The sequence below is a fragment of the Rhinoderma darwinii genome, unplaced genomic scaffold (assembly GCF_050947455.1).
Source record: "Rhinoderma darwinii isolate aRhiDar2 unplaced genomic scaffold, aRhiDar2.hap1 Scaffold_792, whole genome shotgun sequence".
Taxonomy (NCBI): Eukaryota; Metazoa; Chordata; class Amphibia; order Anura; family Rhinodermatidae; genus Rhinoderma; species Rhinoderma darwinii.
The window spans coordinates 29,861-54,536 of NW_027464356.1; the positions used below are offsets into that span (position 1 = coordinate 29,861).

At 52.6% G+C, this 24,676-nt stretch overlaps 2 protein-coding genes across 4 annotated transcripts in view; one reads left to right on the plus strand and one right to left on the minus strand.

Moving 5' to 3' along the window:
- LOC142731463 (serine/threonine-protein kinase Nek9-like) lies at positions 1-20,674 on the plus strand (the record flags this gene model as incomplete). The annotated part of the gene is made up of 16 exons (XM_075849404.1): positions 1-65; positions 149-199; positions 274-466; positions 543-687; positions 770-970; positions 1,047-1,093; positions 4,462-4,617; positions 4,697-4,805; positions 4,882-5,043; positions 5,117-5,287; positions 5,375-5,434; positions 5,529-5,710; positions 5,842-5,976; positions 6,727-6,885; positions 6,964-7,017; positions 20,451-20,674. Coding segments are annotated over 16 exons (2,022 nt in total), but the record flags the coding sequence as incomplete, so codon positions are not given.
- LOC142731460 (uncharacterized) overlaps positions 20,387-24,676 on the minus strand; it is a 9,045-nt gene continuing 4,755 nt past the window's right edge. For 2 of the 3 annotated variants that reach the window (XM_075849397.1, XM_075849398.1), the window contains exons 3-4: positions 23,291-23,549; positions 20,387-20,603 (exon numbers count right to left, since the gene is read on the minus strand). In XM_075849397.1, the coding sequence (XP_075705512.1) occupies positions 20,593-20,603; positions 23,291-23,549 (270 nt within the window). In that variant the 3' untranslated portion in view covers positions 20,387-20,592. The remainder of the gene's footprint in view (positions 20,604-23,290; positions 23,550-24,676) is intronic. The other variant, XM_075849399.1, reaches the window with a different exon arrangement.

Here is a 24,676-nt window from a genome sequence, read left to right on the forward strand (position 1 = left end):
GACCCAGAGAAGAGGCCCAGCGCAGATGAGATTTTGACGCGGCCGTTACTGAGTCGTAGGAGGAGGTAAGTATAGCTGTGTATTTCGGGGCAGGAATTGTATGTACAGGATTATGAGATTTAGCAGATGTCCAATGATTGCTCTACAGAGATATGGAAGATCAAGTGTCTCTCCTCAACAAATCCAGCAAGAGACCCAGGTGAGGAGAGCGGGATTGTGTCTGTCACCCACACACATGAGCTGTCACTTATTTTGTGTTCTGTTCGTACCCAGGCCTGGCACTGTCAGCGATGCCCCTGTGGCGGTGGTCACATCACGGAGCAGCGAGGTTTACGTGTGGGGGGGTGGAAAATCCACACCCCAGAAGTTAGATGTGTTTAAGGGAGGGTGGCGAGCGCGGCAGGTCTGTGCTGGAGACGCTCATTTTGCAGTGGTGACCGTGGAGAAGGAGCTGTACACGTGGGTGGTGAGTGTCAAAAGAGAAGAACCCCACCAGCTGCAATGTTTGCTTGAACCTCACTACATTTCCCCTCACTCACCAGAATATGCAGGGAGGGTCAAAGCTGCACGGCCAACTGGGACATGGGGACCGCGCCTCGTACCGACAACCAAAGCATGTGGAGAAGCTGCAGGGCAAAACTGTGCAGCAAGTCAGCTGCGGCGGGGATTTTACCATGTGCATTACAGGTGGGTGTGGAGAGTATGGCTGGCGGCTGCGTGTAAAGCGCCGGCTGATGGAGCTGATTGGCTGTGTGTTCCCGCTGTGCAGATGAGGGTCAGCTCTACTCCTTTGGCTCTGATTACTATGGCTGCCTCGGAGTGGGTCAGAGCCTGGGCTCCGAGGTCCTTGAACCCATTCTGGTGGATTTCTTCTTGAATGAACCCATTGAACAGGTGTCCTGTGGTGACAGTCACGTCATGGTTCTGACTCGCAGCAGGTGTGTGTACTCGTGGGGCTGCGGAGAGTACGGTACGTTTGCCCAGTTGTCTTCACTTCACCCTGATGGTCGGAGAATGCGGCTGTGACGGCTGTTTCTTCTGTGCAGGGCGCTTGGGCCTGGATTCGGAGGACGATGTCTGCACTCCCCAGAAGGTGACTATCTGGCCTCTGCTGTCTCTGTCTGGTGGGATCCGCTGTGACATGTTTCCTCTCCCTTCCCTGTCTGGTGGGATCCACTGTGACATGTTTCCTCTCCTGTCCCTGTCTCTGTCTGGTGGATCCGCTGTGACATGTTTCCTCTCCTGGCCCTGTCTCTGCCTGGTGGGATCCACTGTGACATGTTTCCTTTCCTGTCCCGGTCTCTGTCTGGTGGGATCCACTGTGACATTTTTCCTCTGCTGTCCCTGTCTCTGTCTGGTGGATCCGCTGTGACAAGTTTCCTCTGCTGTCCCTGTCTGGTGGGATCCGCTGTGACATGTTTCCTCTCCTGTCCCTGTCTCTGTCTGGTGGATCCGCTGTGACATTTTTCCTCTGCTGTCCCTGTCTCTGTCTGGTGGGATCCGCTGTGACATGTTTCCTCTCCCTTCCCTGTCTGGTGGGATCCACTGTGACATGTTTCCTCTCCTGTCCCTGTCTCTGTCTGGTGGATCCGCTGTGACATGTTTCCTCTGCTGTCCCTGTCTCTGTCTGGTGGATCCGCTGTGACATGTTTCCTCTGCTGTCCCTGTCTCTGTCTGGTGGGATCCTCTGTGACATGTTTCCTCTGCTGTCCCTGTCTCTGTCTGGTGGGATCCGCTGTGACATGTTTCCTCTGCTGTCCCTGTCTCTGTCTAGTGGGATCCGCTGTGACATGTTTCCTCTCCTGTCCCTGTCTGGTGGGATCCGCTGTGACATGTTTCCTCTCCTGTCCCTGTCTCTGTCTGGTGGATCCACTGTGACATGTTTCCTCTGCTGTCCCTGTCTCTGTCTGATGGATCCGCTGTGACGTTTCCTCTCCTGTCCCTGTCTGGTGGATCCGCTGTGACATGTTTCCTCTGCTGTCCCTGTCTCTGTCTGGTGGATCCGCTGTGACATGTCTCCTCTGCTGTCCCTGTCTCTGTCTGGTGGATCCGCTGTGACATGTTTCCTCTGCTGTCCCTGTCTCTGTCTGGTGGGATCCGCTGTGACATGTTTCCTCTGCTGTCTCTGTCTAGTGGGATCCGCTGTGACATGTTTCCTCTGCTGTCTCTGTCTAGTGGGATCCGCTGTGACATGTTTCCTCTCCCGTCTCTGTCTGGTGGGATCCGCTGTGACATGTTTCCTCTCCTGTCTCTGTCTGGTGGGATCCGCTGTGACATGTTTCCTCTCCTGTCCCTGTCTGGTGGGATCCGCTGTGACATGTTTCATCTCCTGTCTCTGTCTGGTGGGATCCGCTGTGACATGTTTCCTCTCCTGGCCCTGTCTCTGTCTGGTGGGATCCGCTGTGACATGTTTCCTCTCTTGTCTCTGTCTGGTGGATCCGCTGTGACATCTTTTCTCTCCTGTCTCTGTCTGTTGGATCCGCTGTGACATGTTTCCTCTCCTGGCCCTGTCTCTGTCTGGTGGGATCCGCTGTGACATGTTTCCTCTCTTGTCTCTGTCTGGTGGGATCCGCTGTGACATGTTTCCTCTCCTGTCTCTGTCTGGTGGGATCCGCTGTGACATGTTTCCTCTCCTGTCCCGGTCTCTTTCTGGTGGGATCCGCTGTGACATGTTTCCTCTCCTGTCTCTGTCTGGTGAGATACGCTGTGACATGTTTCCTCTCCTGTCTCTGTCTGGTGGGATCCGCTGTGACATGTTTCCTCTCCTGGCCCTGTCTCTGTCTGGTGGGATCCGCTGTGACATGTTTCCTCTCTTGTCTCTGTCTGGTGGATATCCGCTGTGACATCTTTCCTCTCCTGTCTCTGTCTGGTGGATCCGCTGTGACATCTTTCCTCTCCTGTCTCTGTCTGGTGGGATCCGCTGTGACATGTTTCCTCTCCTGTCTCTGTCTGGTGGATCCGCTGTGACATGTTTCCTCTCCTGTCTCTGTCTGGTGGATCCGCTGTGACATGTTTCCTCTCCTGGCCCTGTCTCTGTCTGGTGGGATCCGCTGTGACATGTTTCCTCTCTTGTCTCTGTCTGGTGGATCCACTGTGACATCTTTCCTCTCCTGTCTCTGTCTGGTGGATCCGCTGTGACATCTTTCCTCTCCTGTCTCTGTCTGGTGGATCCGCTGTGACATCTTTCCTCTCCTGTCCCTGTCTCTGTCTGGTGGATCCGCTGTGACATCTTTCCTCTCCTGTCCCTGTCTGGTGGATCCGCTGTGACATGTTTCCTCTCCTGTCCCTGTCTCTGTCTGGTGGATCCGCTGTGACATGTTTCCTCTCCTGTCCCTGTCTCTGTCTGGTGGATCCGCTGTGACATGTTTCCTCTCCTGTCCCTGTCTGGTGGATCCGATGTGACATGTCTCCTCTGCTGTCCCTGTCTGGTGGATCCGCTGTGACGTTTCCTCTCCTGTCCCTGTCTCTGTCTGGTGGATCCGCTGTGACATGTTTCCTCTCCTGTCCCTGTCTGGTGGATCCGATGTGACATGTTTCCTCTCCTGTCCCTGTCCCTGTCTCTGTCTGGTGGATCCGCTGTGACATGTTTCCTCTCCTGTCCCTGTCTGGTGGATCCGCTGTGACATGTCTCCTCTGCTGTCCCTGTCTGGTGGATCCGCTGTGACATGTCTCCTCTGCTGTCCCTGTCTGGTGGATCCGCTGTGACGTTTCCTCTCCTGTCCCTGTCTCTGTCTGGTGGATCCGCTGTGACATGTTTCCTCTCCTGTCCCTGTCTGGTGGATCCGCTGTGACGTTTCCTCTCCTGTCCCTGTCTGGTGGATCCGCTGTGACATGTCTCCTCTGCTGTCCCTGTCTGGTGGATCCGCTGTGACCTGTTTCCTCTGCTGTCCCTGTCTCTGTCTGGTGGGATCCGCTGTGACATGTTTCCTCTGCTGTCCCTGTCTCTGTCTGGTGGATCCGCTGTGACATGTTTCCTCTGCTGTCCCTGTCTCTGTCTGGTGGATCCGCTGTGACATGTTTCCTCTGCTGTCCCTGTCTCTGTCTGGTGGATCCGCTGTGACATGTTTCCTCTGCTGTCCCTGTCTCTGTCTGGTGGATCCGATGTGACATGTTTCCTCTCCTGTCCCTGTCTGGTGGATCCGATGTGACATGTTTCCTCTGCTGTCTCTGTCTGGTGGATCCGCTGTGACATGTTTCCTCTGCTGTCCCTGTCTCTGTCTGGTGGATCCGATGTGACATGTTTCCTCTCCTGTCCCTGTCTGGTGGATCCGATGTGACATGTTTCCTCTGCTGTCCCTGTCTGGTGGATCCGCTGTGACGTTTCCTCTCCTGTCTCTGTCTGGTGGATCCGCTGTGACATGTCTCCTCTGCTGTCCCTGTCTCTGTCTGGTGGATCCACTGTGACGTTTCCTCTCCTGTCCCTGTCTGGTGGATCCGCTGTGACATGTTTCCTCTCGTCAGGTGGAGGTGCAGCGCGGCCTGTGCATCGTGAGCGTCAGCTGTGGCTCGGACGGCAGCTTCCTGCTGACTCAGTCTGGTAAAGTTCTTGCCTGTGGCTTCAATGAACACAACAAGCTGGGATTAAATCAGTGCACTGCGGGGATTATTAACCACGAGGTGAGTAGGCGAGCACCTTGTGTCTGTACACAGCAGCCTTTCTGTTGCTCTGTGTTATGGAGCCAGTCTTTGTCTTTAGGCTTATCGTGAAGTCCCTTACACCACTTCTCTGACTCTCGCCAAGCAACTCTCCTTCTATAAAGTGCGCAGCATCTCACCCGGGAAGACGCATACAGCCGCCATTGATGGTGAGGAGCGGCCACAAGTGCCACGCGCCTTCCATCCGTGTGGCCTGTGCTCTGATTTGTGCCGTCTGTTTTTTAGAACGTGGTCGTCTTTTGACATTTGGGTGTAACAAGTGTGGTCAGTTAGGTGTGGGAGACTATCGGAAGCATCTGGGCATCAATCTTCTGGGTGGACCTCTTGGGGGAAAGCAGGTCATTCGCGTGTCCTGCGGGGACGAGTTCACCATCGCAGCCACGGATGGTGAGCGAATGAGCACGGGGGAGGGGAGCAGGGTGAAGGACACAGAACAATCGTCTCTTTGCTTTTCCCTCAGACAATCACATTTTTGCGTGGGGAAACGGGGGAAATGGCCGTCTTGCTATGACACCAAATGAGCGACCTCAAGGCTCTGACATCTGCACCTCCTGGCCACGGCCAATTTTTGGCTCCTTGCATCATGTGACTGATCTCTCGTGCCGCGGCTGGCACACCATCCTTATTGTGGGTGAGTGGTCTGCCATCTTGTCGCAGTTCTGGCCGCGTCGCTGCTCGTGGTCACAGATTTCTTATACTCGTTTATATTTTTTGACAGAGAAAGTTCTGAACTCAAAAACAATTCGCTCTAATAGCAGTGGTCTCTCTATCGGAACGCGTGAGTGTCCGGGGAGGACGGGGCTGGCCTGTTGGGGGGGGGGGGGATCTGTAGAAATGGCAGACGAGTACATTGAATCCTTTTCACCCCACAGTTGCGCAGAGCTGCTCGTCACGAGGCTCCGGCGCAGGAGTGGAGGGGGACAGCGCCAGCGAGTCCATAACTTCTGAACCCAGCGATGGCTTCCGTGGGACTATGGAGGCACGACCAGAGACCAGCCCGTTTAATACCACGGGGGATGTGGAGAGCAGTGCGTGCCCCAGCTGGCTGCGACAGGTAATAGACTGGGTTGCCCGGTATTGTAAGTAGTCGCTGCCCAGAGAGTCGTGAACGTGTCAGGGCGGCAGCGCTTGTTTCACATCAGACCTCGTACTTACTGATCATTGTCTGTCTAATAATCACTTCAGGAGCTGGAAGAGGCCGAGTTCATCCCGATGCCTGAGACGCCGTCCTGTCAGAGTATCGAGCTCCCGCAGGACGTGCCTCCGCCATTAGAAGAGCTGCACACGACCCCACCAGACACTGCAGCGCTGGTCCTGGAGGTAATGGGGTCATGTGATGGGGGGGGGGGTGGGTGGTCCTGCAGGTAATGGGGTCATGTGATGGGTGGGTGGTCCTGCAGGTAATGGGGTCATGTGATGGGGGGGTGGTCCTGCAGGTAATGGGGTCATGTGATGGGGGGGTGGTCCTGGAGGTAATGGGGTCATGTGATGGGGGGGTGGTCCTGGAGGTAATGGGGTCATGTGATGGGGGGGTGGTCCTGGAGGTAATGGGGTCATGTGATGGGGGGTGGTCCTGCAGGTAATGGGGTCATGTGATGGGGGGGGGGTGGTCCTGCAGGTAATGGGGTCATGTGATGGGGGGGGGGGTGGTCCTGCAGGTAATGGGGTCATGTGATGGGGGGGGTGGTCCTGCAGGTAATGGGGTCATGTGATGGGGGGGTGGTCCTGCAGGTAATGGGGTCATGTGATGGGGGGGTGGTCCTGCAGGTAATGGGGTCATGTGATGGGGGGGTGGTCCTGCAGGTAATGGGGTCATGTGATGGGGGGTGGTCCTGCAGGTAATGGGGTCAGGTGACTGGGGGGGTGGTCCTGCACGTAATGGGGTCATGTGACGGGGGCGGGGTCCTGCAGATGATGGGGGGTGGTCCTGCAGGTAATGGGGTCATGTGACGGGGGGGCGGTGTCCTGCAGGTAATGGGGTCATGTGACAGGGGGGTGGTCCTGCAGGTAATGGGGTCATGTGACGGGGGGCGTGTCATGACTGCATTATAACCCCCATCTTTGCATTAGTCGCAGGCCTGTGTTTGCAGCTCTCTGCAGGAAGAGGTGAAGAGGCTGCAGGGATTGGTGGCCTCCTGTGTGAGCGAGCAGGAGGGTCTGCACAGAGAGAACGCCCGGCTGAGGGCGCTGGTTCAGGAGCTGGAGGAGAAGCTGCAGGCGGCGGTGCAGGTGGGTATGAAATGCTGTACGATTCCGCGGAGCTCACACTCTGCGTCCTGGGAATGTGACGTCCGCTTTGTCTTCCAGCAGGGTCAGACGGTCACTAAACAAGGGGAGACCATCCAGGTGCTGCAGAGACAGGTAATGCCCCCCTGATAAGTGATCCCCCTATAGTTTACATCTCCATGAAGCGCTGAGACATGGCACTGTGTGGCGCCTCGTGCAGGGTCCGGGGTCGTGCAGGGTCCGGGGTCGTGCAGGGTCCGGGGTCGTGCAGGGTCCGGGGTCGTGCAGGGTCCGGGGTCGTGCAGGGTCCGGGGTCGTGCAGGGTCCGGGGTCGTGCAGGGTCGTGCAGGGTCCGGGATCATGCAGGGTCCGGTGTCGAGCAGGGTCCGGGGTCGTGCAGGGTCCGGGGTCGTGCAGGGTCCGGGGTCGTGCAGGGTCCGGGGTCGTGCAGGGTCCGGGGTTGCGGATTCTGATGGATGGAAAAGATTTCGTCAGTCACAAATGACCCTTCTATCAGAGATTAGGGTCGGAGTTCTTCAGATGTTGCGGTGTAGTTTGTACGGTTGGTGCGCTCCTGTGAGGGTCGGCGCGCGGGACGGATGAACTCCGCACATCGTTGTACGGGACATTTATTCCTATGAGGGATCGGCTTGATTACGCAATGTTTTCTGCATCTTCTACGCGGCGGGCGGTGCATTTCGGCAGCGTGGTCGCTGTTTGGCGTGTGCGGTGCGTGTTTTTATATTGCACGGCCTCTGGTTCAGCCTTCGGGTATACAAGATCTTTTCTCACCTTGGTCTGTTCGTTTTACATTGTTTTTGTGCGAGAACCCCGACTTGTATGTAGAATTGAATGCATTGAAAATGATTTCCTTTTATCCAGAGAACTGCGGTGCTCCGGTCGTTGCGTGCAGGAAATGCGGCTGCTCCGGTCGTTGCGTGCAGGAAATGCGGCTGCTCCGGTCGTTGCGTGCAGGAAATGCGGCTGCTCCGGTCGTTGCGTGCAGGAAATGCGGCTGCTCCGGTCGTTGCGTGCAGGAAATGCGGCTGCTCCGTCCTGCAGAAGTTTATGAGCTTTGGTTGTTCAGGAGGCGTTGTGCGCGGCGAGGCCTGTGTAGAACGTGCTACGTGTTACACTGTGCCAGGGCTCTGCTGTCAGAAGATTTACAGTGGAGGAAATAAGTATTTGATCCCTTGCTGATTTTGTAAGTTTCCCGCTGTCAAAGACATGAACAGTCTAGAATTTTTAGGCTCGGTTAATTTTACCAGTCAGAGATAGATTATATATATAAAAAAAGAAAATCACATTGTCAAAATTATATATATTTATTTGCATTGTGCACAGAGAAATAAGTATGTGACCCCCGACCAACCATTAAGAGTTCAGCCTCCTCCAGACCAGTTACTGCTCCAAATCAACTTGGTGCCGGCATTATAGACAGCTCTTACATGGTCACCTGTATAACAGACTCCTGTCCACAGACTCAATGATCAGTCTGACTCTAACCTCTACAACATGGGCAAGACCAAAGAGCTTTCTAAGGATGTCAGGGACAAGATCATAGACCTGCACAAGGCTGGAATGGGCTACAAAACCATAAGTAAGACGCTGGGTGAGAAGGAGACAACTGTTGGTGCAATAGTAAGAACATGGAAGACATGCAAAATGACTGTCAATCCACATCGATCTGGGGCTCCATGCAAAATCTCACCTCGTGGGGTATCCTTGATCCTGAGGAAGGTGAGAGCTCAGCCGAAAACTACACGGGGGAACTTGTTAATGATCTCAAGGCAGCTGGGACCACAGTCCCCAAGAAAACCATTGGTAACACATTACAATCCTGCAGTGCCCGCAAGGTCCCCCTGCTCAAGAAGGCACATGTACAGGCCCGTCTGAAGTTTGCAAATGAACATCTGGATGATTCTGAGAGTGATTGGGAGAAGGTGCTGTGGTCAGATGAGACTAAAATTGAGCTCTTTGGCATTAACTCAACTCGCCGTGTTTGGAGGAAGAGAAATGCTGCCTATGACCCAAAGAACACCGTCCCCACTGTCAAGCATGGAGGTGGAAACATTATGTTTTGGGGGTGTTTCTCTGCTAAGGGCACAAGACTACTTCACCGCATCAATGGGAGAATGGATGGAGCCATGTACCGTCAAATCCTGAGTGACAACCTCCTTCCCTCCACCAGGACATTAAAAATGGCTCGTGGCTGGGTCTGCCAGCACGACAATGACCCGAAACATACAGCCAAGACAACAAAGGAGTGGCTCAAAAAGAAGCACATTAAGGTCATGGAGTGGCCTAGCCAGTCTCCAGACCTTAATCCCATCGAAAACTTATGGAGGGAGCTGAAGATCCGAGTTGCCAAGCGACAGCCTCGAAATCTTAATGATTTACAGATGATCTGCAAAGAGGAGTGGGCCAAAATTCCATCTAACATGTGTGCAAACCTCATCATCAACTACAAAAAACGTCTGACTGCTGTGCTTGCCAACAAGGGTTTTGCCACCAAGTATTAAGTCTTGTTTGCCAAAGGGATCAAATACTTATTTCTCTGCACAATGCAAATAAATATATATCATTTTGACAATGTGATTTTCTGTTTTTTTTGTTTTTTTTATATAATCTATCTCTCACTGGTAAAATGAACCTAGCCTAAAAATTCTAGACTGTTCATGTCTTTGACAGCGGGAAACTTACAAAATCAGCAAGGGATCAAATACTTATTTCCTTCACTGTAGCTACGGGGGTTAGAGTGATTCTTTATTGTGCCATTTATTGCTCCCAGAGGTGCAAAATGTCCAAAAAGTGCTGGCAACGAAATGGTTAAAGGGGTTTTCCCGTCTTAGAACGTTCTGGGGAGCGCTGGGACCTGCCGTAGAATAATAGTGGGGTCCGACCTCCTGAGAACAAAAGGGACCAAGGACCCTCCAGCTTTTCCCTGCAGCGGATGTCCCAGCGGGCGCTCGTGACTCAGAGTTCCTGTTCTTATTTTGTCATGTTTAATACTCCAGTCACATCCAGAGCTGCAGGTCAGTAGAGAATGATAGTTATTGGTATTCGCGCTGATCTCGTCCCCCGTTCTACGTGCAGAACATTTATCTAAGCACCTCCTGATACTCCGGATTATGAGTTTTTCCATCAGATTTCGTGTCCTGCGGGCGGCAGAGCTGACTGATGACCACGGCGTTGGCTCCGCAGACCCATCTGTTGCCTCTTATCTGCTTAGTTACGTCTGAAGACCTCACCAGATTAGGATATAGGGGGGAGTAGGTGCATAGACGGAATGTGCTCGCTGTTATCAGCCATTTCAGAGGCTGTTTGACGTGTTCTTCATTGGGATGAGAGACCGGATGGTTCCAGACATGACCCAGACACGAGCAGGAACGCCGGCTCCTCCACCCCACACCGGTGCAAGATTCTGGCTGAAAGAAATATGGATGACTTTACACTGGGATTTATTACAACCACAATCTGCGGATATCGGGATTATCAATGACAGCTTAGATATAATGGACGCCGAACTACCAGACACGCCAGGACTTCTATTCATCTAGAGACCTCCCTGCCCCCGTCATCTCCAGCCGTGTCTCCGATATCAGCCGTGTCTCTGATATCAGCCGCTCCCCTTATAATGCTGCTGTACTGTTATAATCTCCAGCCGTGTGTCTGATATCAGCCGCTCCCCTTATAATGCTGCTGTACTGTTATAATCTCCAGCCGTGTCTCTGATATCAGCCGCTCCTCTTATAATGCTGCTGTACTGTTATAATCTCCAGCCGTGTCTCTGATATCAGCCGCTCCTCTTATAATGCTGCTGTACTGTTATAATCTCCAGCCGTGTGTCTGATATCAGCCGCTCCTCTTATAATGCTGCTGTACTGTTATAATCTCCAGCCGTGTCTCTGATATCAGCCGCTCCTCTTATAATGCTGCTGTACTGTTATAATCTCCAGCCGTGTCTCTGATATCAGCCGCTTCTCTTATAATGCTGCTGTACTGTTATAATCTCCAGCCGTGTCTCTGATATCAGCCGCTCCCCTTATAATGCTGCTGTACTGTTATAATCTCCAGCCGTGTCTCTGATATCAGCCGCTCCCCTTATAATGCTGCTGTACTGTTATAATCTCCAGCCGTGTGTCTGATATCAGCCGCTCCTCTTATAATGCTGCTGTACTGTTATAATCTCCAGCCGTGTCTCTGATATCAGCCGCTCCTCTTATAATGCTGCTGTACTGTTATAATCTCCAGCCGTGTCTCTGATATCAGCCGCTCCTCTTATAATACTGCTGTACTGTTATAATCTCCAGCCGTGTCTCTGATATCAGCCGCTCCTCTTATAATGCTGCTGTACTGTTATAATCTCCAGCCGTGTCTCTGATATCAGCCGCTCCTCTTATAATGCTGCTGTACTGTTATAATCTCCAGCCGTGTCTCTGATATCAGCCGCTCCCCTTATAAAGCTGCTGTACTGTTATAATCTCCAGCCGTGTCTCTGATATCAGCCGCTCCCCTTATAATGCTGCTGTACTGTTATAATCTCCAGCCGTGTGTGATATCAGCCGCTCCTCTTATAATGCTGCTGTACTGTTATAATCTCCAGCCGTGTCTGATATCAGCCGCTCCTCTTATAATGCTGCTGTACTGTTATAATCTCCAGCCGTGTCTCTGATATCAGCCGCTCCCCTTATAATGCTGCTGTACTGTTATAATCTCCAGCCGTGTCTCTGATATCAGCCGCTCCTCTTATAATGCTGCTGTACTGTTATAATCTCCAGCCGTGTCTCTGATATCAGCCGCTCCCCTTATAATGCTGCTGTACTGTTATAATCTCCAGCCGTGTGTCTGATATCAGCCGCTCCTCTTATAATGCTGCTGTACTGTTATAATCTCCAGCCGTGTGTCTGATATCAGCCGCTCCTCTTATAATGCTGCTGTACTGTTATAATCTCCAGCCGTGTCTCTGATATCAGCCGCTCCTCTTATAATGCTGCTGTACTGTTATAATCTCCAGCCGTGTCTCTGATATCAGCCGCTCCTCTTATAATGCTGCTGTACTGTTATAATCTCCAGCCGTGTGTCTGATATCAGCCGCTCCTCTTATAATGCTGCTGTACTGTTATAATCTCCAGCCGTGTCTCTGATATCAGCCGCTCCTCTTATAATGCTGCTGTACTGTTATAATCTCCAGCCGTGTCTCTGATATCAGCCGCTCCTCTTATAATGCTGCTGTACTGTTATAATCTCCAGCCGTGTCTCTGATATCAGCCGCTCCCCTTATAATGCTGCTGTACTGTTATAATCTCCAGCCGTGTGTCTGATATCAGCCGCTCCTCTTATAATGCTGCTGTACTGTTATAATCTCCAGCCGTGTCTGATATCAGCCGCTCCTCTTATAATGCTGCTGTACTGTTATAATCTCCAGCCGTGTCTCTGATATCAGCCGCTCCCCTTATAATGCTGCTGTACTGTTATAATCTCCAGCCGTGTGTCTGATATCAGCCGCTCCTCTTATAATGCTGCTGTACTGTTATAATCTCCAGCCGTGTCTGATATCAGCCGCTCCTCTTATAATGCTGCTGTACTGTTATAATCTCCAGCCGTGTCTCTGATATCAGCCGCTCCCCTTATAATGCTGCTGTACTGTTATAATCTCCAGCCGTGTCTCTGATATCAGCCGCTCCTCTTATAATGCTGCTGTACTGTTATAATCTCCAGCCGTGTCTCTGATATCAGCCGCTCCTCTTATAATGCTGCTGTACTGTTATAATCTCCAGCCGTGTCTCTGATATCAGCCGCTCCTCTTATAATGCTGCTGTACTGTTATAATCTCCAGCCGTGTCTCTGATATCAGCCGCTCCTCTTATAATGCTGCTGTACTGTTATAATCTCCAGCCGTGTCTCTGATATCAGCCGCTCCTCTTATAATGCTGCTGTACTGTTATAATCTCCAGCCGTGTCTCTGATATCAGCCGCTCCTGTTATAATGCTGCTGTACTGTTATAATCTCCAGCCGTGTCTCTGATATCAGCCGCTCCCCTTATAATGCTGCTGTACTGTTATAATCTCCAGCCGTGTCTCTGATATCAGCCGCTCCTCTTATAATGCTGCTGTACTGTTATAATCTCCAGCCGTGTCTCTGATATCAGCCGCTCCTCTTATAATGCTGCTGTACTGTTATAATCTCCAGCCGTGTCTCTGATATCAGCCGCTCCCTTATAATGCTGCTGTACTGTTATAATCTCCAGCCGTGTCTCTGATATCAGCCGCTCCTCTTATAATGCTGCTGTACTGTTATAATCTCCAGCCGTGTGTCTGATATCAGCCGCTCCTCTTATAATGCTGCTGTACTGTTATAATCTCCAGCCGTGTCTCTGATATCAGCCGCTCCCCTTATAATGCTGCTGTACTGTTATAATCTCCAGCCGTGTCTCTGATATCAGCCGCTCCCCTTATAATGCTGCTGTACTGTTATAATCTCCAGCCGTGTCTCTGATATCAGCCGCTCCCTTATAATGCTGCTGTACTGTTATAAATCTCCAGCCGTGTCTCTGATATCAGCCGCTCCTCTTATAATGCTGCTGTACTGTTATAATCTCCAGCCGTGTCTCTGATATCAGCCGCTTCTCTTATAATGCTGCTGTACTGTTATAATCTCCAGCCGTGTCTCTGATATCAGCCGCTCCCCTTATAATGCTGCTGTACTGTTATAATCTCCAGCCGTGTCTCTGATATCAGCCGCTCCCCTTATAATGCTGCTGTACTGTTATAATCTCCAGCCGTGTGTCTGATATCAGCCGCTCCCCTTATAATGCTGCTGTACTGTTATAATCTCCAGCCGTGTGTCTGATATCAGCCGCTCCTCTTATAATGCTGCTGTACTGTTATAATCTCCAGCCGTGTCTCTGATATCAGCCGCTTCTCTTATAATGCTGCTGTACTGTTATAATCTCCAGCCGTGTCTCTGATATCAGCCGCTCCCCTTATAATGCTGCTGTACTGTTATAATCTCCAGCCGTGTCTCTGATATCAGCCGCTCCCCTTATAATGCTGCTGTACTGTTATAATCTCCAGCCGTGTGTCTGATATCAGCCGCTCCTCTTATAATGCTGCTGTACTGTTATAATCTCCAGCTGTGTCTCTGATATCAGCCGCTCCTCTTATAATGCTGCTGTACTGTTATAATCTCCAGCCGTGTGTCTGATATCAGCCGCTCCCCTTATAATGCTGCTGTACTGTTATAATCTCCAGCCGTGTGTCTGATATCAGCCGCTCCCCTTATAATGCTGCTGTACTGTTATAATCTCCAGCCGTGTGTCTGATATCAGCCGCTCCTCTTATAATGCTGCTGTACTGTTATAATCTCCAGCCGTGTCTCTGATATCAGCCGCTCCTCTTATAATGCTGCTGTACTGTTATAATCTCCAGCCGTGTCTCTGATATCAGCCGCTCCTCTTATAATGCTGCTGTACTGTTATAATCTCCAGCCGTGTCTCTGATATCAGCCGCTCCCCTTATAATGCTGCTGTACTGTTATAATCTCCAGCCGTGTGTCTGATATCAGCCGCTCCTCTTATAATGCTGCTGTACTGTTATAATCTCCAGCCGTGTCTGATATCAGCCGCTCCTCTTATAATGCTGCTGTACTGTTATAATCTCCAGCCGTGTCTCTGATATCAGCCGCTCCCCTTATAATGCTGCTGTACTGTTATAATCTCCAGCCGTGTGTCTGATATCAGCCGCTCCCCTTATAATGCTGCTGTACTGTTATAATCTCCAGCCGTGTCTCTGATATCAGCCGCTCCTCTTATAATGCTGCTGTACTGTTATAATCTCCAGCTGTGTCTCTGATATCAGCCGCTCCTCTTATAATGCTGCTGTACTGTTATAATCTCCAGCCGTGTCTCTGATATCAGCCGCTCCTCTTATAATGCTGCTGTACTGTTATAATCTCCAGCCGTGTCTCTGATATCAGCCGCTCCCCTTATAAAGCTGCTGTACTGTTATAATCTCCAGCCGTGTCTCTGATATCAGCCGCTCCCCTTATAATGCTGCTGTACTGTTATAATCTCCAGCCGTGTGTGATATCAGCCGCTCCTCTTATAATGCTGCTGTACTGTTATAATCTCCAGCCATGTCTGATATCAGCCGCTCCTCTTATAATGCTGCTGTACTGTTATAATCTCCAGCCGTGTCTCTGATATCAGCCGCTCCCCTTATAATGCTGCTGTACTGTTATAATCTCCAGCCGTGTCTCTGATATCAGCCGCTCCCCTTATAATGCTGCTGTACTGTTATAATCTCCAGCCGTGTGTGATATCAGCCGCTCCTCTTATAATGCTGCTGTACTGTTATAATCTCCAGCCGTGTCTGATATCAGCCGCTCCTCTTATAATGCTGCTGTACTGTTATAATCTCCAGCCGTGTCTCTGATATCAGCCGCTCCCCTTATAATGCTGCTGTACTGTTATAATCTCCAGCCGTGTCTCTGATATCAGCCGCTCCCCTTATAATGCTGCTGTACTGTTATAATCTCCAGCCGTGTCTCTGATATCAGCCGCTCCTCTTATAATGCTGCTGTACTGTTATAATCTCCAGCCGTGTCTCTGATATCAGCCGCTCCTCTTATAATGCTGCTGTACTGTTATAATCTCCAGCCGTGTCTCTGATATCAGCCGCTCCTCTTATAATGCTGCTGTACTGTTATAATCTCCAGCCGTGTCTCTGATATCAGCCGCTCCTCTTATAATGCTGCTGTACTGTTATAATCTCCAGCCGTGTCTCTGATATCAGCCGCTCCTCTTATAATGCTGCTGTACTGTTATAATCTCCAGCCGTGTGTCTGATATCAGCCGCTCCTCTTATAATGCTGCTGTACTGTTATAATCTCCAGCCGTGTCTCTGATATCAGCCGCTCCCCTTATAATGCTGCTGTACTGTTATAATCTCCAGCCGTGTCTCTGATATCAGCCGCTCCCCTTATAATGCTGCTGTACTGTTATAATCTCCAGCCGTGTCTCTGATATCAGCCGCTCCCCTTATAATGCTGCTGTACTGTTATAATCTCCAGCCGTGTCTCTGATATCAGCCGCTCCCCTTATAATGCTGCTGTACTGTTATAATCTCCAGCCGTGTCTCTGATATCAGCCGCTCCTCTTCTAATGCTGCTGTACTGTTATAACTGTTATAATCTCCAGCCGTGTCTCTGATATCAGCCGCTCCTCTTATAATGCTGCTGTACTGTTATAATCTCCAGCCGTGTCTGATATCGGCCGCTCCTCTTATAATGCTGCTGTACTGTTATAATCTCCAGCCGTGTCTCTGATATCAGCCGCTCCTCTTATAATGCTGCTGTACTGTTATAATCTCCAGCCGTGTCTCTGATATCAGCCGCTCCTCTTATAATGCTGCTGTACTGTTATAATCTCCAGCCGTGTGTCTGATATCAGCCGCTCCCCTTATAATGCTGCTGTACTGTTATAATCTCCAGCCGTGTCTCTGATATCAGCCGCTCCTCTTATAATGCTGCTGTACTGTTATAATCTCCAGCCGTGTCTCTGATATCAGCCGCTCCCCTTATAATGCTGCTGTACTGTTATAATCTCCAGCCGTGTCTCTGATATCAGCCGCTCCTCTTATAATGCTGCTGTACTGTTATAATCTCCAGCCGTGTCTGATATCAGCCGCTCCTCTTATAATGCTGCTGTACTGTTATAATCTCCAGCCGTGTCTGATATCAGCCGCTCCTCTTATAATGCTGCTGTACTGTTTATAATCTCCAGCCGTGTCTCTGATATCAGCCGCTCCTCTTATAATGCTGCTGTACTGTTATAATCTCCAGCCGTGTCTGATATCAGCCGCTCCCCTTATAATGCTGCTGTACTGTTATAATCTCCAGCCGTGTCTCTGATATCAGCCGCTCCCCTTATAATGCTGCTGTACTGTTATAATCTCCAGCCGTGTCTCTGATATCAGCCGCTCCCCTTATAATGCTGCTGTACTGTTATAATCTCCAGCCGTGTGTCTGATATCAGCCGCTCCTCTTATAATGCTGCTGTACTGTTATAATCTCCAGCCGTGTCTCTGATATCAGCCGCTCCTCTTATAATGCTGCTGTACTGTTATAATCTCCAGCCGTGTCTCTGATATCAGCCGCTCCTCTTATAATGCTGCTGTACTGTTATAATCTCCAGCCGTGTCTCTGATATCAGCCGCTCCCCTTATAATGCTGCTGTACTGTTATAATCTCCAGCCGTGTCTCTGATATCAGCCGCTCCCCTTATAATGCTGCTGTACTGTTATAATCTCCAGCCGTGTCTCTGATATCAGCCGCTCCTCTTATAATGCTGCTGTACTGTTATAATCTCCAGCCGTGTCTCTGATATCAGCCGCTCCTCTTATAATGCTGCTGTACTGTTATAATCTCCAGCCGTGTCTCTGATATCAGCCGCTCCCCTTATAATGCTGCTGTACTGTTATAATCTCCAGCCGTGTCTCTGATATCAGCCGCTCCTCTTATAATGCTGCTGTACTGTTATAATCTCCAGCCGTGTCTCTGATATCAGCCGCTCCTCTTATAATGCTGCTGTACTGTTATAATCTCCAGCCGTGTCTCTGATATCAGCCGCTCCTCTTATAATGCTGCTGTACTGTTATAATCTCCAGCCGTGTCTCTGATATCAGCCGCTCCTCTTATAATGCTGCTGTACTGTTATAATCTCCAGCCGTGTCTCTGATATCAGCCGCTCCCCTTATAATGCTGCTGTACTGTTATAATCTCCAGCCGTGTCTGATATCAGCCGCTCCCCTTATAATGCTGCTGTACTGTTATAATCTCCAGCCGTGTCTCTGATATCAGCCGCTCCTCTTATAATGCTGCTGTACTGTTATAATCTCCAGCCGTGTCTCTGATATCAGCCGCTCCCCTTATAATGCTGCTGTACTGTTATAATCTCCAGCCGTGTCTCTGATATCAGCCGCTCCTCTTATAATGCTGCTGTACTGTTATAATCTCCAGCCGTGTCTCTGATATCAGCCGCTCCTCTTATAATGCTGCTGTACTGTTATAATCTCCAGCCGTGTCTCTGATATCAGCCGCTCCCCTTATAATGCTGCTGTACTGTTATAATCTCCAGCCGTGTCTCTGATATCAGCCGCTCCTCTTATAATGCTGCTGTACTGTTATAATCTCCAGCCGTGTCTCTGATATCAGCCGCTCCCCTTATAATGCTGCTGTACTGTTATAATCTCCAGCCGTGTCTCTGATATCAGCCGCTCCTCTTATAATGCTGCTGTACTGTTATAATCTCCAGCCGTGTCTCTGATATCAGCCGCTCCTCTTATAATGCTGCTGTACTGTTATAATCTCCAGCCGTGTCTCTGATATCAGCCGCTCCCCTTATAATGCTGCTGTACTGTTATAATCTCCAGCCGTGTGTCTGATATCAGCCGCTCCTCTTATAATGCTGCTGTACTGTTATAATCTCCAGCCGTGTGTCTGATATCAGCCGCTCCTCTTATAATGCTGCTGTACTGTTATAATCTCCAGCCGTGTGTCTGATATCAGCCGCTCCTCTTATAATGCTGCTGTACTGTTATAATCTCCAGCCGTGTCTCTGATATCAGCCGCTCCTCTTATAATGCTGCTGTACTGTTATAATCTCCAGCCGTGTCTCTGATATCAGCCGCTCCCCTTATAATGCTGCTGTACTGTTATAATCTCCAGCTGTGTCTCTGATATCAGCCGCTCCTCTTATAATGCTGCTGTACTGTTATAATCTCCAGCCGTGTGTCTGATATCAGCCGCTCCTCTTATAATGCTGCTGTACTGTTATAATCTCCAGCTGTGTCTCTGATATCAGCCGCTCCTCTTATAATGCTGCTGTACTGTTATAATCTCCAGCTGTGTCTCTGATATCAGCCGCTCCCCTTATAATGCTGCTGTACTGTTATAATCTCCAGCCGTGTCTCTGATATCAGCCGCTCCTCTTATAATGCTGCTGTACTGTTATAATCTCCAGCCGTGTCTCTGATATCAGCCGCTCCTCTTATAATGCTGCTGTACTGTTATAATCTCCAGCTGTGTCTCTGATATCAGCCGCTCCTCTTATAATGCTGCTGTACTGTTATAATCTCCAGCCGTGTCTCTGATATCAGCCGCTCCTCTTATAATGCTGCTGTACTGTTATAATCTCCAGCCGTGTCTCTGATATCAGCCGCTCCTCTTATAATGCTGCTGTACTGTTATAATCTCCAGCCGTGTCTCTGATATCAGCCGCTCCCCTTATAATGCTGCTGTACTGTTATAATCTCCAGCCGTGTCTCTGATATCAGCCGCTCCCCTTATAATGCTGCTGTACTGTTATAATCTCCAGCCGTGTCTCTGATATCAGCCGCTCCCCTTATAATGCTGCTGTACTGTTATAATCTCCAGCCGTGTCTCTGATATCAGCCGCTCCCCTTATAATGATGCTGTACTGTTATAATCTCCAGCCGTGTCTCTGATATCAGCCGCTCCCCTTATAATGATGCTGTACTGTTATAATCTCCAGCCGTGTCTCTGATATCAGCCGCTCCCTTATAATGCTGCTGTACTGTTATAATCTCCAGCCGTGTCTCTGATATCAGCCGCTCCCCTTATAATGCTGCTGTACTGTTATAATCTCCAGCCGTGTCTCCGATATCAGCCGTGTCTCTGATATCAGCCGCTCCCCTTATAATGCTGCTGTACTGTTATAATCTCCAGCCGTGTCTCTGATATCAGCCGCTCCTCTTATATCCTGCTGTACTGTTATAATCTCCAGCCGTGTGTCTGATATCAGCCGCTCCTCTTATAATGCTGCTGTACTGTTATAATCTCCAGCCGTGTGTCTGATATCAGCCGCTCCCCTTATAATGCTGCTGTACTGTTATAATCTCCAGCCGTGTCTCTGATATCAGCCGCTCCTCTTATAATGCTGCTGTACTGTTATAATCTCCAGCCGTGTCTCTGATATCAGCCGCTCCCCTTATAATGCTGCTGTACTGTTATAATCTCCAGCCGTGTCTCCGATATCAGCCGTGTCTCTGATATCAGCCGCTCCCCTTATAATGCTGCTGTACTGTTATAATCTCCAGCCGTGTCTCTGATATCAGCCGCTCCTCTTATAATGCTGCTGTACTGTTATAATCTCCAGCCGTGTCTCTGATATCAGCCGCTCCCCTTATAATGCTGCTGTACTGTTACAGTGTTTATATATGGACAGCGCTATAGGGTTCTTGCGACGGTTCCTATACATTGGGAGATGTAGGTCCTGGTGATATTTCGTGGCTCCGTACAGGACGGCGGCTGCAGCAATGAACGGCCCGGCCCGCATCGCTGGATTTATCATCTGTTTATTTCTGGATCCCATCAGAGGTAGAACCCCCCCCCCCCCTCCCCCCGCAAAAGATCAGCGGCTCCTCTGATGGGATCCATACAAGGTGCTGCTGTTCTCTGGAGTCACGAGGTCTACACAACCAATCACCAGTCAGACTAAGACTTTATTAGAATGACGCAGCGTGACCCTCCCCTCTTCTCCCTGCAGGTGGCGCTCTGTATGAAGGTGACGTCCTCGGCTGGTGGCAGCGCAGAGACCTCCAGAGAAGACTGTGACGAGGGCTCGTGGTGCTTCCTGGGTACAGACCCCTGCCGCTCGTCTTCTGGGACCACCATGTGATTTATGGACCTCATCCAGTTCCTGTCACGAATAGAAAGACTTGTCAGTGCCTTATATGAGCACAGTGCCCCTATGTGTCGTGTCATGAAGAGCAGCTGGGGGGGGACTGGACAGTTCTGCACGACCACATTTTATTTTGCCAAAGATGTACAGCCGCAAGTGAATGTGGGGCACAGCGCCACCGCCTGTTCCCTTAGTGTACTACAGTATTCAGTCAATGCTTCCAGCCCTTCTCACTAAATGTGAAATAAAACTGTGTGAAGCCGAAGTCTCTGCCCACGTGATCTACTGCCGCGGGAAAGTAAGTACACCCGCCCATATCTGCACCAGTCACACGGATATAGAGGTGCGGGATCCGTCATCTCGTCTGCGGAAGGCGATCCACCATAACCACCCGCCTAACACTGTGTAGTCGCCCTCGCGCCCCCGCACAGCTCTTATCCGTCGTCATGGACTCCACAAGACGTCAGGAGGTTCCCGCGGTCTCCGGCACAAGACGTGGCGGGGGCACTACCCTGCTGACAGGGGGCACTATCCTGCTGACGGGGGGCACTATCCTGCTGACGGGGGGCACTACCCTGCTGACGGGGGGCACTACCCTGCTGACGGGGGCACTACCCTGCTGACGGGGGCACTACCCTGCTGACGGGGGCACTACCCTGCTGACGGGGGCACTACCCTGCTGACGGGGGCACTACCCTGCTGACGGGGGCACTACCCTGCTGACGGGGGCACTACCCTGCTGACGGGGCATTATCCTGCTGACGGGGGCATTATCCTGCTGATGGGGGGCATTATCCTGCTGACGGGGGGCACAACCCTGCTGACGGGGGGCACTACCCTGCTGACGGGGGGCACTACCCTGCTGACGGGAGGCATTATCCTGCTGACGGGGGCACTACCCTGCTGACGGGGGCACTACCCTGCTGACGGGGGGCACTATCCTGCTGACGGGGGGCACTATCCTGCTGACGGGGGGCACTATCCTGCTGACGGGGGGCACTATCCTGCTGACGGGGGGGGCACTATCCTGCTGACGGGTCGGGCACTATCCTGCTGACGGGTCGCACTATCCTGCTGACGGGGGGGGGCACTATCCTGCTGACGGGGGGGGCACTATCCTGCTGACGGGGGGGGGCACTATCCTGCTGACGGGGGGGGGCACTATCCTGCTGACGGGGGGGGCACTATCCTGCTGACGGGGGGGGGCACTATCCTGCTGACGGGGGGGGGCACTATCCTGCTGACGGGGGGGGCACTATCCTGCTGACGGGGGGGGCACTATCCTGCTGACGGGGGCACTACCCTGCTGACGGGGCATTATCCTGCTGACGGGGGGCATTATCCTGCTGAGGGGGCACTACCCTGCTGACGGGGGGCACTACCCTGCTGACGGGGGGCACTACCCTGCTGACGGGGGGCACTACCCTGCTGACGGGAGGCATTATCCTGCTGACGGGGGGCATTATCCTGCTGACGGGGGCACTATCCTGCTGACGGGGGGCACTATCCTGCTGACGGGGGGCACTATCCTGCTGACGGGGGGGCACTATCCTGCTGACGGGTCGGGCACTATCCTGCTGACGGGTCGGCACTATCCTGCTGCCGGTCGCACTATCCTGCTGACGGGGGGGCACTATCCTGCTGACGGGGGGGGCACTATCCTGCTGACGGGGGGGCACTATCCTGCTGACGGGGGGGGCACTATCCTGCTGACGGGGGGGGGCACTATCCTGCTGACGGGGGGGGGCACTATCCTGCTGACGGGGGGGGCACTATCCTGCTGACGGGGGGGGCACTATCCTGCTGCGGGGGGCACCTATCCTGCTGACGGGGGGCACTATCCTGCTGACGGGGGCACTATCCTGCTGACGGGGGGCACTATCCTGCTGACGGGGGGCACTATCCTGCTGACGGGCGGGCACTATCCTGCTGACGGGGGGGCACTATCCTGCTGACGGGGGGGGGCACTATCCTGCTGACGGGGGGGCACTATCCTGCTGACGGGGGGGGCACTATCCTGCTGACGGGGGGGCACTATCCTGCTGACCGGGGGGGGGGGGCACTATCCTGCTGACGGGGGCACTATCCTGCTGACGGGGGGCACTATCCTGCTGACGGGGGGGCACTATCCTGCTGACGGGTGGGCACTATCCTGCTGACGGGTCGCACTATCCTGCTGACGGGGGGGGCACTATCCTGCTGACGGGGGGGGGCACTATCCTGCTGACGGGGGGGCACTATCCTGCTGACGGGGGGGGGCACTATCCTGCTGACGGGGGGGGGGCACTATCCTGCTGACGGGGGGGGGCACTATCCTGCTGACGGGGGGGGGGGCACTATCCTGCTGACGGGGGGGGGGGCACTATCCTGCTGACGGGGGGGGGGGCACTATCCTGCTGACGGGGGGGGGAGCACTATCCTGCTGCGTGTCCTGTCATTTCTCTAATCCCATCAAAATATTTAGTGGAATACGGATCACGTGGGGATGGGCCAGACGTACCACAAATAGACGCTCTTGGCATGCTCAGCCCATTGGAGACTATTGCTGCATCTGGCGAGACAAGCGTAGTGTGAACACGGCCTTTGGCTTCATTCAGACGGGTCTGGGATCTGAGGCTGTAAGTCGGGCTTGGACTCGCAGCCATAATGCAGACGCTAAAATCCAGCTGTGAATGAGACCTTGTGCTGATCCTCCGTGGTCTTACCTGTGTCAGCGGCGGCGGGACGGTGGGGGACGGGGCCTGCTTTAATATTCTCACATTTTGGAATATGTCGTTCTGCTGCTCGTGGAGCAAAGCGCCGGCTGCAATGAGGACAAGCCACGTAATCCGGGTTCTCCTGTGGGGGATGAGGAGGCAGATCGGATATCTTTCCCCCTCTGGCAACAACGTCCTGCACTACCCGCGCCTGGCGAATTGTCCTCAAGAAAGACTCGTGTTTCTGACGCCAGCCGATTTCTCTCACCTACAAGAAAAGATAAATGAGAACGTGTACGGGGGAAATACAGGACAATAAGCCAAAAAGAAGCCAAAGTCAGTGGAGAACGAGGGACCGGCCGGGAGGTAAGGAGAACGAGTGACCGGGCGGGAGGTAAGGAGAACGAGGGACCGGCCGGGAGGTAAGGAGAACGAGGGACCGGCCGGGAGGTAAGGAGAACGAGGGACCGGCCGGGAGGTAAGGGAGCCGGGAGGTAAGGAGAACGAGGGACCGGGCGGGGAGGTAAGGAGAACGAGGGACCGGGCGGGAGGTAAGGAGAACGAGGGACCGGGCGGGAGGTAAGGAGAACGAGGGACCGGGCGGGAGGTAAGGAGAACGAGGGGACCGGGCGGGAGGTAAGGAGAACGAGGGACCGGGCGGGAGGTAAGGGAGCCGGGAGGTAAGGAGAACGAGGGACCGGGCGGGAGGTAAGGAGAACGAGGGACCGGCCGGGAGGTAAGGGAGCCGGGAGGTAAGGAGAACGAGGGACCGGGCGGGAGGTAAGGAGAACGAGGGACCGGGCGGGAGGTAAGGAGAACGAGGGACCGGGCGGGAGGTAAGGAGAACGAGGGACCGGGCGGGAGGTAAGAGGCCGAGAGGAAGGAGAACGAGTGACCGGGCGGGAGGTAAGAGGCCGAGAGGAAGGAGAACGAGTGACCGGGCGGGATGTAAGTGGCCGAGAGGAAGGAGAACAAGGGACCGGGAGGAGGTAAGAGGCCGGAGGGAAGGAGAACGAGGGACCGGGCAGCCGGCGGGAAGGAGAACGAGGGACCGGGCAGCCGGCGGGAAGAACGAGGGACCGGGCAGCCGGAGGGAAGGAGAACGAGGGACCGGGCAGCCGGAGGGAAGGAGAACGAGGGACCGGGCAGCCGGAGGGAGAATGAGAGACAAGGCAGGAGGTAAGAGGCCGAAAGGAAGGGAGAACGAGGGACCGGGCAAAAGGTAAGAGGCCGAGAGGTAGGAGAACGAGGGATCGGGCAGCCGGAGGGAAGGAGAACGAGGGATCGGGCAGCCGGAGGGAAGGAGAACGAGGGACCGGGCAGCCGGAGGGAAGGAGAACGAGGGACCGGGCAGCCGGAGGGAAGGAGAACGAGGGACCGGGCAGCCGGAGGGAA